The sequence below is a fragment of the Nuphar pumila genome, chromosome 4, assembly GCF_984573655.1.
Source record: "Nuphar pumila chromosome 4, dmNupPumi1.hap1.1, whole genome shotgun sequence".
In the NCBI taxonomy this organism is placed as follows: Eukaryota; Viridiplantae; Streptophyta; class Magnoliopsida; order Nymphaeales; family Nymphaeaceae; genus Nuphar; species Nuphar pumila.
The window spans coordinates 141,331,029-141,345,534 of record NC_143252.1 but is presented as its reverse complement, the minus strand read 5'-3'; the positions used below and the strand labels follow the sequence as shown (position 1 = coordinate 141,345,534).

Sequence of the window (14,506 nt, the reverse complement as noted above, 5' to 3'; positions counted from 1 at the left end):
AGGGACGAATATTTATCCATCGCAAAAGTGAATCGGTCAATGATTTGCGACGAATTTTAATCCGTCGCCAATTTCGTTGCTATTGTAGCGATGAAATTAGCGACGGATTTTAATCCATCGCCAAACCAAATCTCTGTAGATTAACGACGGTCTTGCGACGAATCATGTCATTCGTTAATTCATCGCATAGCGATGAAACTAGCGACAGATAATTTTCGTCACTAATTAGCAACTGAAATTTTATGATGAAAGTTGATCGTCGCTAAACTCTAGCGCGACGGATTGAGGCCGTCGCTAATCCACAGATTTGTTATAGTGACACAGGTCTACTTATTCATTTACTTGTTTATTTATATCTAGTTAATTAAGAATATGTTAACTACCAAACATGTCAACTGTGTACTAAGTATCTTTTACACTTTTTCACAAATTTGACCATATAGATGTACTTTGCAAGGTTCATTGATACGAATCAACACTTGGATCGAGTTTTTTAAATGAAAATATATGGTTCTCTGAAGGTTGAAAATTTATGAGAATTTTAATCTGTTGACTTTTGTTTTTTAAAACGGCAAGGCTGGGGTTAGGCAGACCCCACCAGTTACTATTCAACGTACCACTGGGTTTGAACCTGCAACGTCCCCACCACAAGGAGACGTGCAATGACGCTGAGGCCCCCGTTGGTTGTAAACTGTTCTTTTAAACCTTCTAAAAAACTACTCACATGTCTTAGTGGGACAGTCCAAATTCGAGTCCTGTAAAATCAAGCATTGAGAACACATCTGTGCAGCCGGGAATTTAAGAATGAAGTAAAGAAACCTAAAAAGAATCTAGTTCATATGAAAGATTCATAGGACTCACATTCTAAGGTTGCATCTCATCAGGGCCGGGGTTCGCCCATGTGGCCAGCGGGGTGGTTATGAGGGTGCTGAGATGAAGACACCAGATCAAACCCCGCTGGTGTACGGGTGTGTCCATAGTTTTTAAAGGTGGGCCACATAAGGCAAGGTGGTTGTGAGGCCCCCACTTGGGGTTTTCCTCACTTCAGTGAAGGTTCCTCGTCATAAAAAAAAAATTAATACACATTTAAGCTGGCAAATAGGAAACAAGGAATGCAACTAAAACTCACTAGACGCAGGATGACCTGTTTTTAACAAGATGTTAACCTTTCACATGGTCATCTTGAACAGGGCTGGGAAACAAAACGGGCTGCTTGTGGCTCAACTTGTAAAGAGCTCGTTTGCACTTATGTAATAGACTTGGCAAGCCCAATATATGAACAATGATTGTTCAGCGCGATTAGGCTCGTTAACTACCAATAGATATATCTCATATCATAAAGTGTATATGGTTGAAATGTTTGGCTTGGATGCAATAAGTTTCAAGTTCAAATCCTTAAATATTTGAAACAATGCATTTATTTTGGAAATAAGCTAGTTTAAGCATAGCTCAGTAGGTTTAAAGTCTATATTTTATTATTTTTAATTTTGGCATATATATATATATATATATATATATATATATGGAAAGAGAGAGAGACGGCCTACTCCCCAGGGCCATCCATCACTTGGCCTAAAAACACACAGGTGCATGATGCACATGCGTTAAAAGGATCTTTTTTTTTCTTTTTGTTTTTTTGACAGAGAAAGCTAGCTAGGGTTAGGCAGACCCCTATCAGTTATACAACTATACCATTGGGATTGGAACTTACAACGTCCCACCACAAGGTGACGTGCACTAACTGCTCCTGCCAGACAAGCAGAGCCCCCCATTGGTCTTTTTTGCTAGCCTCTTGCGCATGCATTAGCTCGCATAGGCAGAGAAGGGCTTATGCAGCTCTCTCTCTCTCTCTCTCTCTCTCTCTCTCTCTCTCTCTCTCTCTCTCTCTATATATATATATATATATATATATATATATATATATATAGCTAGAATTTAACTCGAGCTCATCATGAGCTTGAACTCGGTTCGGTTCATCACATGAATGAACCAAGCTTAAGCAACCTTTGTTCAGTTTGGTCGGCTCGTTGACCAGCCCTACTCTTGGAAAGAAAGGAAAAAAGCTGTCTGATGTTGTGACAACATTCTCTCACCCATTTAAGGGTAGTTTTAGTAACTACATTGATAATCAAGGCTATTTGCTCATTCCCCTGCCTAATCATTGTACAATCTCCTCATTTTTAAACTGATAAAATCATATTCATGCACCTCAACTGAGGGTGGATGGATTAAAAAGGGTATGATCCACATTTCAACTCAATGATCTTTGTGGGATCTCAAGTACAGTTATCAATTACTCAAGAGACTTGCAGCATTCAATGATGCTTTTAAGCTGAACATTGGGTATCATCCAGCTTTAAAATTGAATGGCTGTTGACAAAGTAAAATTTCTATTTCATGCAAAAAAAAAAAAGTTACTTTTGGGAGATCATGGTAAGCCCAACTACTAGGAATCAGAAACAAGCAGACTAGCAGAGTAATTTCTAGAAAGAAAGGTAAGAACTTGATCAAACGAGTAAAAATTAATCAAAAGAAAATTATACCAAACTATATGTTATTTATGAGCAATAACTCACCCTTCTGTGCATTAGGTTGTGAATTCAATAACCCATAGTTGACTTGTATTCATTTTTACCCCTTTCTAACCCTGTGAGTGTATGTTGCCTGACCCCAACTAGGTAAAATTTTAAGGGATCTTGGTTGATACGATCTGCATAGATCAGGCTTTGACCTCAGTGCATGAAACAAGTTGCTTCCAGTAACATAAAGGTGGCTGTGACTCAACCGGTTTAATTGATGTTGCTTTGGAACTGAATCAGAAGTTTAGTAATGGGCCAGATCAAAGTCACCAGAAGCTTTTGAAAACCTTGGAACCCCGCTTCTCAAGAAACTCGCTTCAGAAGCGTGAAACCACGCTATTGTTTCATGCTTTTGAAACTTGATGGGAATCTCAATTCCTGGAATTTTGATGATGCTGTAAATGCACTTTTCATGTTAGAAGTGATTTTCTTTGTTGGAGTTGCACTGGTGGTTGGATGCAATTTGTGACTCCATTTTCCCATGTTCTTCCTGCTGTGAAAAACTTGTGCCCCCAAAGCATAAGTGTGGGCAACAGGCCCGGTGTAGCCCGAGCCCAAAAACAATTGGGCTCGGCCCGGCTCAATAGTAAACCTGCCACACCAAGTAGAGCCAAAGCATGAGACTACAATATTGGAGTACAGGGCACATTAGCTATATATCCGGCCTTAAAGGGACTGACCCAACCCAAATCCAACAAGATTCGGGCTTGGCTTTGAGGTCACTTGGATCTGGGTCGAGCCTGTCAGACCTTAACAGGCCTTGGGCCGGCCAGACCTGACCGGACTGAATCCCCAACGTTAAGTTATATTGCATGTGTCGTGACGATCCATACTATGGATCCATTCAAAAGGACCCTTTAGTTCAAATTTGAATAAATTTCATGTTTTCTGTCGCACATGAAAAAAGAATTTAAACCTCTCCAGCTCCTCACAACATGCATTTATTTGGTATTCATGTGGTGAAGTTTCGAATGAAGCTAAACTTGGTTTGTGTTGGAAGGAGAAATAGCAAAGAGGTCTACTCATCAATGAAGGATAGTAGCAATGGAAAATTAGAAATTAAAATACTTATAGAAAAGAAATGAAAGATATATATAGAAAGCTTTTGATGAAGCAAGCAATCTTGTCTCTTGTCTTAATGTTGGTATTTGTTGCATTGTGACATCGCCTCATGAAGAAATGACCTTTTGTCATCATTGCCTGAAGCAAGTGATGTAGATTTGGAACTGAATCAGAAGTTTAGTAATGGGCCATCTCTCTCATAGATAAATGAAAGCTTACTCAAGCTTTAAGTAGTTTTTTTTTTTTCTTTTACAGGAAGACACCACCCTCAGGATTAGAGACCTAGTGGCGCTGGCTCAGTTTTACTTCTTCTTTTTTGAAAGGCAAGCTGGGGTTAGGGGGACTCCTACCAGAACAACAGCCGCCCCGTGTGGTAGAGGGATTTGATCCTGAGCCATTAGCAGTGTGATAAGTACTGTGTATCACTTATCACACTGCTAATGGGTAGTAGAACCTAAATTAAATTAATGGTTTTATCACTAAAGTGTCCTTAAGGACTTGATGAATATACATAAATTATCCAAGAAACTTGTTTGTCATTGGAAACACCACTTCCCATCAGTCTAGCATGTGTTTTGTGTGGACAGGTTTTATGTTCATGCCAAATATCCAGGTTTGGGTTGGGTCAAGTACCCGAAACAAACTCGACTCATTGACAGCTCTATAGTTTTAGCTAAGGGTATCAATGGGTCGGGTTTATCAAGACCCGACCCGTACCAAACCCTATAGAGTCTGGGTATGGTGATAAATAAGAAGACCCAGGTTTGGACATGAAGATCTGATTAATACATGGATCCAGATATAGTTTGTGAAATTTTATACCAGACCCAGGCCCGACCCAAGTTCCGATTAAGACCTGAAAATTTTCAAAGTAAAAATAATAAAAAATATTATTTTGCCGAGTATGTCCCGGGTCTGGTTCATGTAGTTTTTATTGAGTCCGGGTATGGTTTCTCTTATGGTGGGGATCCGATTAGACCTGGGTTCGGACCCAATATCGTACCCAAAAATTGGGGTCAGGTCTGGTTCCACTTGGGTCCCAACCAAACCCGACCCGTTGACACCCCTAGTTTTAGCCCTACACTAGTTAAGTAGATGTGTGGGCTAGGATCCATTATCCTTTCTTCTTAATAAACTCTTTTAGGAGCATGGATCAAATGAGATAAGCAGATGGTTAAGTCGAACTTACTGCCATAACCGAGGGGAGCTTGGGTTGGAATCCTATGAGCGTCACCACCATCTTAAAAATCAAAAATCCAAAAAAAAAAAACAAAATTTTCCTCACTCTGAAACATAACTAGGATTTGAATAACAGATATGGCAGAAGCAGCAGTAATATTATAGCAACATTGCAGTAGAGTAGCAGTGGTGGTAGTAGCAGCAATCATAAAAGAAGCAGGTTGTGAATTATTGTGCTATTGTTATCATTGTTACCACTACAATGCCCAATAATAGTCATTAAATGGTTCAATAACTGAAATTCATGGCGGATTTATTTCTTTTACGTACAGTTTGCTGTTTTTCATTTTTTCAAGCTCTTCTTAATTTATTGTCCAATGCATGTCTGCTTTAATTTACTGTTCTGGGCCCAAAACCAGTCAAAAGGACCAGCTCAAACCTACAAGGTTCAACCAATTTTTAGTCTAGCTTCTAGTACCCAGCTTGAGCCTAAGGACTAAAAGAACTAGATTGAAAGAGCCTCAAGAAAGCTCATAGATGATTATGACTTGGTCGATGTGGGTGGTCATTAAGACAAAGCAATACATTAAAGATAAACCAATGTTTATGTCACACTCAGGTGTTTTTTCTTTTTTTGAAAGGCAAGATGAGGTTAGGCAGACCCCAAACAGATATCCCTTAAGCCCCATGTGGCAGAGGGATTCGAACCTGGGCCTTCAGCTTAGGACAGGATCCTGCTTACCACATGGGATACCACCTCGGTGGTGTTTTGTCTTTTTTGTTGATAATGTTGTGACATCATGTTTTTTGCCCAAAAAGTGCCACATTGACCATGCTTTGTTTCAGTGTCACAAATTTTTAGCTTTAAAAGGACCTGTTATCCTTCACATGAGTCAATTTCTTTTAGACATGCACATTTTCTCTCAAATATTTCAATATTTGAATTTTTCTTTTAAATGTATGAATATATGATTTCTTTTCAAATATACAATTTTTTTCTTAAATATGTTATTTTCTACTAAATATGTGAAAGATAAAAAGGTTCTTTTAAAGCCAAATATTTGCAGATTTGGACATCGAGTGAATTTAATAAACTATATAGCATTTCGAGAAACATGTCATTTTTCTTGTATTGCAATATGATTATTTTATGTGTCTTTTGCCCTTAGCCTTAGTGCAAATGATGTGCACCTTGGGTATGAACTCATAACATCCTAACTTGAATGTCTTGAACCGAGCCACCTAGCCATGTGTGAGGGATCCTCTGTGAGTTGTCACAATTAAGCTTAGACAAAGAGAAAGTGAACAATGTTAATGCTATGCAGGCTAAGGATGCAAATGGTTCAGAATTTGTATAAAAAAAATACACTGTCGGTTTGGTTCGGATCTGGGACAGCCAAAATTTGCAAAATCACCATCCCATATCCAAACCATTGGCAACCCTAATGTAGACCAACAATATGAGCCAACCTGATTATCACTTACAAATATATATATATATATATATATATATATATATATATATATATATATATATATATATATATATATATATATATATATATATATATATATATATATATAATAAATGAGCTAAACTAGATTTTGTTTCTTTAAACTTTTTCTTTGAACTGGCATAAAAAAGTTGTAGTCCTGGTGATTATGGGCAACTGCATCGATCCGATATGATACCAACGTTGACCAACTGGTTCGCTGTACAAGAGATGACCGATCCTATGGAGACAACAAATAGAGTATTTTTGGGTACACATTTGTCATTATGGAAAAGAAAGAACATGAAAGTCATTGTTGGCTTTGTACATGAGAAGATTAAGAACTCAGGCCACACGTGTGCGCGTGCAACCTAATCGGATCCAAATTCTGGATGGAGAAAATAAGCATTGAAACCAGATCCAATTAGCTATTTGTCCTGATCGAATATGCATTTCCATGTAACTGCAACCGAATCTTGTTGGGTTTATGACCGGACTTAGATTCGAATGCAATATATTAAGGATCCGTTTATTTCAAGTGGCGGGGAGGGAAGTGTATTTCATATGAAAAGCATGCCCTTCGAGAAATACCTGAACTCCCTAAAATGAGCCCCACATTTTCCTGCAAGAAAACGCTTATCCACCAGGGGCCCAGTAAAAGAGTTTTCATACGAAAACCCTGCAAGGCAAGAGAAAACGTGGGCCAGGGGTGTCAACGGGTCGTGTTTGGTTCAGACATAGGTGGAACCAGACTTGGACTTGATTTTCAGGTACGGTATCAGGTCCGGACCCGAGTCTAATTGGGTCCTCTATAAGAGAAACCATTCCTGAATCCGATAAAAACTACATAAACCAGACCCGGACCATACCAGTAAAATAATATTTTTTATCATTTTTACATTGAAAATCTGCTGGTCTTAATTTGAACTCGGGTCGGGCCCAGGTCTGGTATAAAATTTTACAAACTATACCCGGATCCATGTATTAATTGGACTTTTGGGTTTTTAGACCCGGGTCTTATTATTTATCACTATACCCAGACCCCATAGGGTTTGGTCTGGGTCTAGTCCGGGTAAACCCGACCCGTTGACACCCCTACTCGTGTTGCCTCCATGGAAGGTCACATGGGGCCTTTCACTACGCCGTTGAGGTGTTTGTTTCACTGATTTCCGGAAAAATGATTTATTTTCGTAAGAAAATCGGTCATATCTGTGAAACAAAGCGGTCTTACATTACCACACTTTTTTTTACGATGAAGAACCCTGACCAAGAACTGGGTCACTTAATGTGCTCGAACTGGGTCACTTAATGTGCTCATCTCCAGTAAGGTAAACCTCAGGTGGGGTCACTGACATCCAAGCTCTTAAAGAGCCCCACCAAGTAAAGGTACTCATACATCGAGTGAGAGTCGAACATGGAATGAAGGGATCAACACCTTCACCCCAAGCCCGATGCCACTCCGGTGACCAAGTGGGTGTCTAAATACCACACTGTCATCGCAATCTTTTTAAAAGTTGATATAACCCCTTAAAAACGTGTTATTTTCAAATATCACTTATTTTGTAAAAAAGTATTGTATTTTTATACTTATGCTAATGTACTAAAAAATACTTTTTTTTTATCTTTCACAAATTTTATTGTATTTTATATACAATCTATTTTCACGTTTTCAATTTATCCCGATACATTCACCATGTCACAGACAAAAGTGAAAAACACGGCGGGCGGCCCGGAACCTGCCTGATCTTATCGTGAAAAACAAATATTTGAATATAACGAAAATTTCCCTCGAATCCGCTCTTTCCCGAGTTTCTTAAAATTTTCAGTTTTGAAAAAATTCCATCCCGTTTTTTTTTTTCGAGAAGGAATTCAGAATTCCCTCCGATTTCGGAGAGTTGTTTTTTTCCTGAGCATACACGCTGGCATCCACGTCATCACAATCTGAAGCGCGAATTGGCGGATCCGCTCCTGGAATACCGGTGAAACTTGTCGACGTCACACCGGGCCCACCACCGGATCTAGCGTGCAATGCAAGCCAGCTCGACATGAAACGTGTACGGTGGGGACCGCGCTGGGCGAGAGGATCCGACGGTCAGTACACGCCATGCTGACACCACCCCGAGCCTGCGGGAGTCAGGGATGTGGGCCCCACACCAGCTTCTTGGCGTACCGGAGAGGATAAATTCGGAGACGAGACAACGCATTAATTGCCGTCTGACTCGGTCACTAAATCCCCGTCCTGACGGCATAAATGGACTGGTACTGCGCTTGAAAACGACGCGCCTTTACACCGATCCGGTTCTTAACGTATCGGATTCACATGTATCGGGCTAGTCCTAGTCCCTTGTACTCGGAACAAAATGTTCTGCCTTTGTGGGCTGCTAACTCGCATTCTTGTTGTCTACTCCAATCTTGTCAGCATAGGTACGTATCTGCTGGTATCTAAGGGTGTCAACGGGTCTGGTTTATTTGGAACCGACCCGGATCAGACCCTATAGGGTTCGGTTATTGTGATAAATAATAAGACCCGGGTCCAGACTCGAAGGTCCGATTAATACATGGATCCGGGTAAAATTTTACACCAGACCAGGGCCCAACCAGAGTTTGATTAAGGCCCACAAATTTTCAATGTAAAAATGATAAAAAAAAAAATTTATTTTATTGGGTATGGTTTGGGTCTGGTTCATGTATTTCTTATCAGGTTTGGGTATGGTTTTTATTTTAGTAGACCTGATTAGACCCAAGTTCAGACCCGATACCATACTCGAAAATCTCTCAAGTTTGGTTCTACTTGAGTCTGAATCAAACCCGACCCATTGACACCGCTACTTGTATCGGCCGATAAGTATAGTATCCATACAAAATCGATACACTTCACCCTTGAATTGGCTATTTTTTAATAAATGTAAAAAATGCTTAAAATTATTCTGTTAATATTATTCTAATAGATTTAACATATGTCATGTTCTGATTGATATGTAATGTTTTTTATTATTTTTTGGCTGATTCACTTGAGGATCGGTATCAGCTGATATACCTGAATCGTTGGCCAAATGATACAGGGCCATACCGATACTGACATTGGTTTAATCTTGAGGCAGACCGCATGGCTTGGGCTGGGTCACAAACCGACCTACTATGGGCGATCACTCTAGAATTGTTGACTACCTAGCTGAGCTATACATGTATGACTTTGACTGAATTGTTTTGACCAACACCGAGAAGAGTTAAGTCGACATTCTTATGGGCCAACTTGACTGAAGAATATAACCAAGCTTGAGGCACCAAGTAAATGGCGAAGTTAAATGGTCCTGGGTATGACCGAGTTATCCGAGTGATTCGCATTTTAGAGACCGATATGATACGCAACGGCGGCCACCAGTCAACCCCAACTCCGAGTCGGCTTCTTTTTAGCTATCAAGGGAATGAAAAAAGTAAAACCCTAGCCATGGTGGTATTTTCGTTATTTATGAAAAGGAAAGCAGCTTTCTTGAAACAGGTGTCAGAATGACCAAAACACCCTCACAGTAACTCGTTTTCCCTTCCAGAAGAGCGAAACCCTGTGCCTCTAATTTCCGGAAATCGACAGAATTTCTTCGCTACGTTCTCGATTTTCATGGAATTTCTCGCTTTTGGCAGGTAAGCTCTCCCTCGTCACAAGAACCAGGGGCGTTCTCGTCATTTTCTTACCCGTAAAGGATTTAGCAAAATCTCGGCAATAACTACGCCATAGATTCCTTTCGCCGGAGTTCCGTTTGCAACTGGCTGTAACTCGCCGTCCCTCGTCGGAGATCGGATTTTCCGGTGACCGACTTAATTGCTCGAACCTGCACCCTGATACGTGCTTACCAAACTCCGAGAGAGCCCTCGCTTGCAGAGACGACTATAACTATCCTTTAGAGAGAGAGAGAGAGAGAGAACCATAAATTTATCGGTTACAGGAGACGATCTCTCTCTCTCTTCTTGGTTGCCATAATAACTTCTTGTCCATTAACTCACTTCTATTTCAGAGAGAGGCTGAAAATCCCCAAGGAGATCGAGGCTGGATTCTACGGTCCACCGGGCTGTTTCTCGCCGGAGAGGGTGCCGTTTTGGTGGGCGAGGGGGAGTTATGAAATGGGTAGTCGAGAATCGAGGGGGAGGGTGAAGGATTATATCTCTTTTTCCGTTGGTGGGGTTTCCCCAATTTGTGAAGGCATTGTGGGGTACTTAGGATGAAGTGGGATGGTGAGGGTAGAAGGGTTCTGGTAGGGTTTATCGATGTATTTGCATGGGTTGGGGGAGGCGTTCGGGGGCGTGAGAGGGTCGGGATGGGAGCATTGTGAGCGAGGAGGGGAGAAGAGTTTGATGCTGGTGACGATGGAGGGGGGTTCCGGCGACGATCAGGATGTGTCTGATCCCAGGAAGAAGAAGAGATACCACCGTCATACTGCGCGTCAGATTCAACAGCTAGAATTGTAAGTTGAAAACCCCACAAAAAAGGAGAGAGAGAGAGAGAGAGAGATGAAACTCTGAAAGGAAAAAGAACTCTTTTTGCTTTATGTCATTTTTCGTTTTATTCTTTTTTTATGTGGAGTATCAGTATTAGTTATGGTGTTGATAACTTGGTTGTGCTCATTGCATGCCTACAATTTGTGGGGTTTTTTTTTGTTTTTTTCTGCTTCTTGGGAGTAAAAGTTTTGATGAGGTCTTTGTTTCTTGTTTGTGTTGGGATCTGAAGGATGTTTAAGGAATGCCCTCATCCAGATGAGAAACAGAGGCTACAACTCAGTCGGGAGTTGAGTCTTGAGCCCAGGCAGATCAAATTTTGGTTCCAAAACAGGAGGACCCAAATGAAGGTACTTCTTACATGTGAAAGTATAATTTTTTTTTTTAGGCCTTTTTTTCAGTTTGGTAGTTTATTTGTTTTGGTGGTTATGAATGTAAAAAATGTATCAGGCACAACACGAACGTGCAGACAATTGTGTACTGAGATCAGAGAATGACAAGATCCGCTGTGAAAATATAGCCATAAGGGAGGCTCTCAAGAATGTCATTTGCCCCTCTTGCGGTGGCCCTCCTGTAGGTGAAGACATATATTTTGATGAGCAGAAACTGCGTATGGAAAATGCTAGGCTCAAAGAAGAGGTTGCTGAATTCTTCCACTTTTTGTTGTTACTTAACAGGTTAAATTATGTGTCTGAGTTTTGGAGTTTCTGGGTAGTTTTGTTGATGGTTTGCTCTTTCTTCTCTTGGGGAAACTTTTAGCTTGATAGAGTATCCAGCATTGCTGCAAAGTACATGGGGAGGCCTATTCCGCAACTCCCACCAGTTCAGCCCGTGCATATGTCTTCTCTTGACCTAACTGTTGGGGGTTTCGGAAGCCAACAATCATCGGGGCCATCCCTCGATCTTGATCTTCTTTCGGGTAGTTCATTGGGCGGTTCGTTGGTCGGACTGCCTGTGCAGAGCGGAGGGGTTGCAGAATTGAACAAATCCTTCATGGTGGAGGAGGCCACCAATGCCATGGACGAATTCATCAGGCTGTTGCAAATGGACGAGGCCTTGTGGATGAAATCTGTCGCTGACGGGAGAGAGATTCTCAATCTGGAAGCCTACGAGAGAATTTTCCCTCGAGCAAACCAGTCGAAGGCTCCGGATGTTAGGACCGAAACATCCAAAGATTCGGGACTGGTGATCATGAATGGAATGGCTTTGGTTGATATATTGGTCGATTCGGTGAGCGAACTATATGTCTCACTTTCAGATATGTTTAGAATTTCTGAAGTCATGTAGCTTGTGCTATAACGGAGTGATCTAATTGCAGAACAAATGGGCGGACATGTTTCCTACCATTATTTCTCGAGCAAGGACTATCGATGTTCTTGCTGCAGGCATGGCGGGCAATAGAAGTGGTTCTCTTCAACTGGTAAGCCAAGAATGATGGCCTTTTTCCTTCTCTGCAAATGGGTATTTTGAGTTCTAACTGGGAAATGGTTCAGATGTATGCAGAGTTACAAGTGCTCTCTCCTTTGGTTTCAACAAGGGAATTCTACTTTCTTCGTTATTGCCAACAGCATGGACCAGGGACATGGGCAGTAGTGGATGTTTCCATCGATTGCTCTAAAGAAATTCAGTTTAGTTCTCCCCTGCGATGTAGAAAGCTGCCATCTGGTTGCTGGATCCAAGATATGCCTAATGGCTATTCTAAGGTAATTCAATTGAGAACTAAAACTTGATGTGTTATTTCATTAATGATCCTATAGAACCCCAACAATTCCATGCTTAGCATGTTGGGTTAATGCTTTTCCCAGGTAACTTGGATAGAACATGTTGAAGTTGAAGATAGAAATACGGTTCACCGAATCTATCGGCAACTTGTTAACAGTGGACTAGCGTTTGGTTCCCAACGATGGCTTGCAACATTACAGAGGATGTGTGAGAGGCATGCTAGCCTAATGGTGACTAGCATATCATCAAGGGAACTTGGAGGTATTAGTCTTTTCTTTTCTGCCGTTTAACATATCTTTTAGCTCTGAATTTTCTTTTTATGGTTCCTTGTTTGTTGCATCATGTATGTTTTAAACAGTAATCCCCTCCTCTGAGGGAAGGAGAAGCATGATGAAGCTCGCCCAGAGGATGATTAACAACTTTTGCACGAGCATTAGTGCCTCCAGTAGCCATAGATGGACCACACTGTCTGGCGTGAACGATGATGGAGTTAGAGTCACTACCCACAAGAGCACAGACCCTGGCCAGCCCAACGGTGTTGTTCTTAGTGCGGCAACCTCTCTGTGGCTGCCAGTGTCTTACCAAACTGTCTTCAATTTCTTTAGAGATGAAAGGACCAGAGCGCAGGTATCATTAGTAATCCCATCAACAAAAAACTCTGTTCAACAATAGCACGAACTCAAACACTTAAAAAAAATTGTTTATCTGTTTATAATTTTCCAGTGGGATGTCCTCTCTAGTGGTAATTCAGTTCAAGAAATCGCTCACATTGCTAACGGTTCTCATCCTGGCAACTGCATCTCATTGCTCCGTGTAAGCAGCTATGAATCTGTTTTACCATTTTCGTGTTCATCCTTGACTGTGGGAGCAACATTTCTAACTCTACTCTGTTTACAGGCATTCAATGCTAGCCAGAACAACATGTTGATACTACAGGAGAGCTGCACAGATGCTTCAGGGTCTCTAGTAGTGTATGCCCCAGTTGATGTTTCTGCAATTAACATAGCAATGAGCGGCGAAGACCCTTCATATATAGCACTCCTCCCTTCAGGCTTCACTATTTCACCAGATGGCCACCATGACGAACAAAGAAGTGGCACTAGTAGCAGCAGCAGCAGCAGCAATGCCGCAATGGGATCATTGATAACAGTGGCATTCCAGATTCTAGTTAGCAGTTTGCCATCAGCTAAGCTCAATCTGGAATCAGTGACCACAGTAAATAACCTCATTAGCACCACTGTCCAACAAATAAAAGCTGCCCTGAATTGCTCTGGTGCCTAATGGGTACCTCATTAACTTGACCTGCAAGCCCTTTAAATGATCAGAGAAGCCTCGGTTCTTGCTGTCTGCATTCAAGATATTTGTGGTTCGCCTTGAATGCTTCCATCAAGAGCTGACCTGCAGAATTTTCCTTTTCTTCCCTCTTTTTTTCCCTTTTGTTTTTTGTCTAAGACATGCGCCCCCAGAAGAAGAATTCTCAACACTAAAGAAGGAAAGAAAGGAAGAGGAAGACCTCCAAAGAGGGAGTCAAGAACGCACCATAGATGTCTTATTTTGTGCTATATGGTTCGGGTATTGACTTCTGTTCAGGGGCCTCCTCTCTATAGGAAACTTTCTGATTTGGTTTGTAATCTCTTTATTTCCTTTAATTTCATGTAGTTATTTCATACAAGCTTATTCATTTCCTACATTTTTTCTCTCTTTTATGCCTCGTTGCTGCTGTGTTTTTATGCCATTGTAGACTATTGATTCTTTTCTTCCTGGTTTTTTGGTGGTTTTTCTTTAACTGATAGCGGAATGCACAGGGTAGTATGGTCATTATTTGGAAATATTATGGCTCCGTGCACCACTAAAGCCATTCCTCTCGTTTCCTGAGGCAACTGCGTAGGGTTTCTTAAATGCCATTGAATATTTTTTCTTTTATTTGGTGACGTATATTTATGAAAAAGAAGTCCTAACATTTATATGAAAGCGATTCCTAGT

The 14,506-nt window shown here is 41.0% G+C and overlaps 1 protein-coding gene across 1 annotated transcript; it reads left to right on the top strand.

Moving 5' to 3' along the window:
• The first annotated feature begins 10,218 nt into the window (after nt 1-10,218).
• LOC149841367 (homeobox-leucine zipper protein ROC8-like) lies at nt 10,219-14,224 on the top strand. The gene is made up of 10 exons (XM_090004779.1): nt 10,219-10,770; nt 11,034-11,151; nt 11,252-11,440; nt 11,561-12,031; nt 12,120-12,221; nt 12,295-12,504; nt 12,607-12,784; nt 12,882-13,150; nt 13,247-13,336; nt 13,421-14,224. Exons 1-10 carry the CDS (start codon nt 10,574-10,576, stop codon nt 13,802-13,804), a joined length of 2,208 nt encoding a protein of 735 aa, XP_089860905.1. The 5' UTR covers nt 10,219-10,573; the 3' UTR covers nt 13,805-14,224.
• Nucleotides 14,225-14,506: the final 282 nt, after the last annotated feature.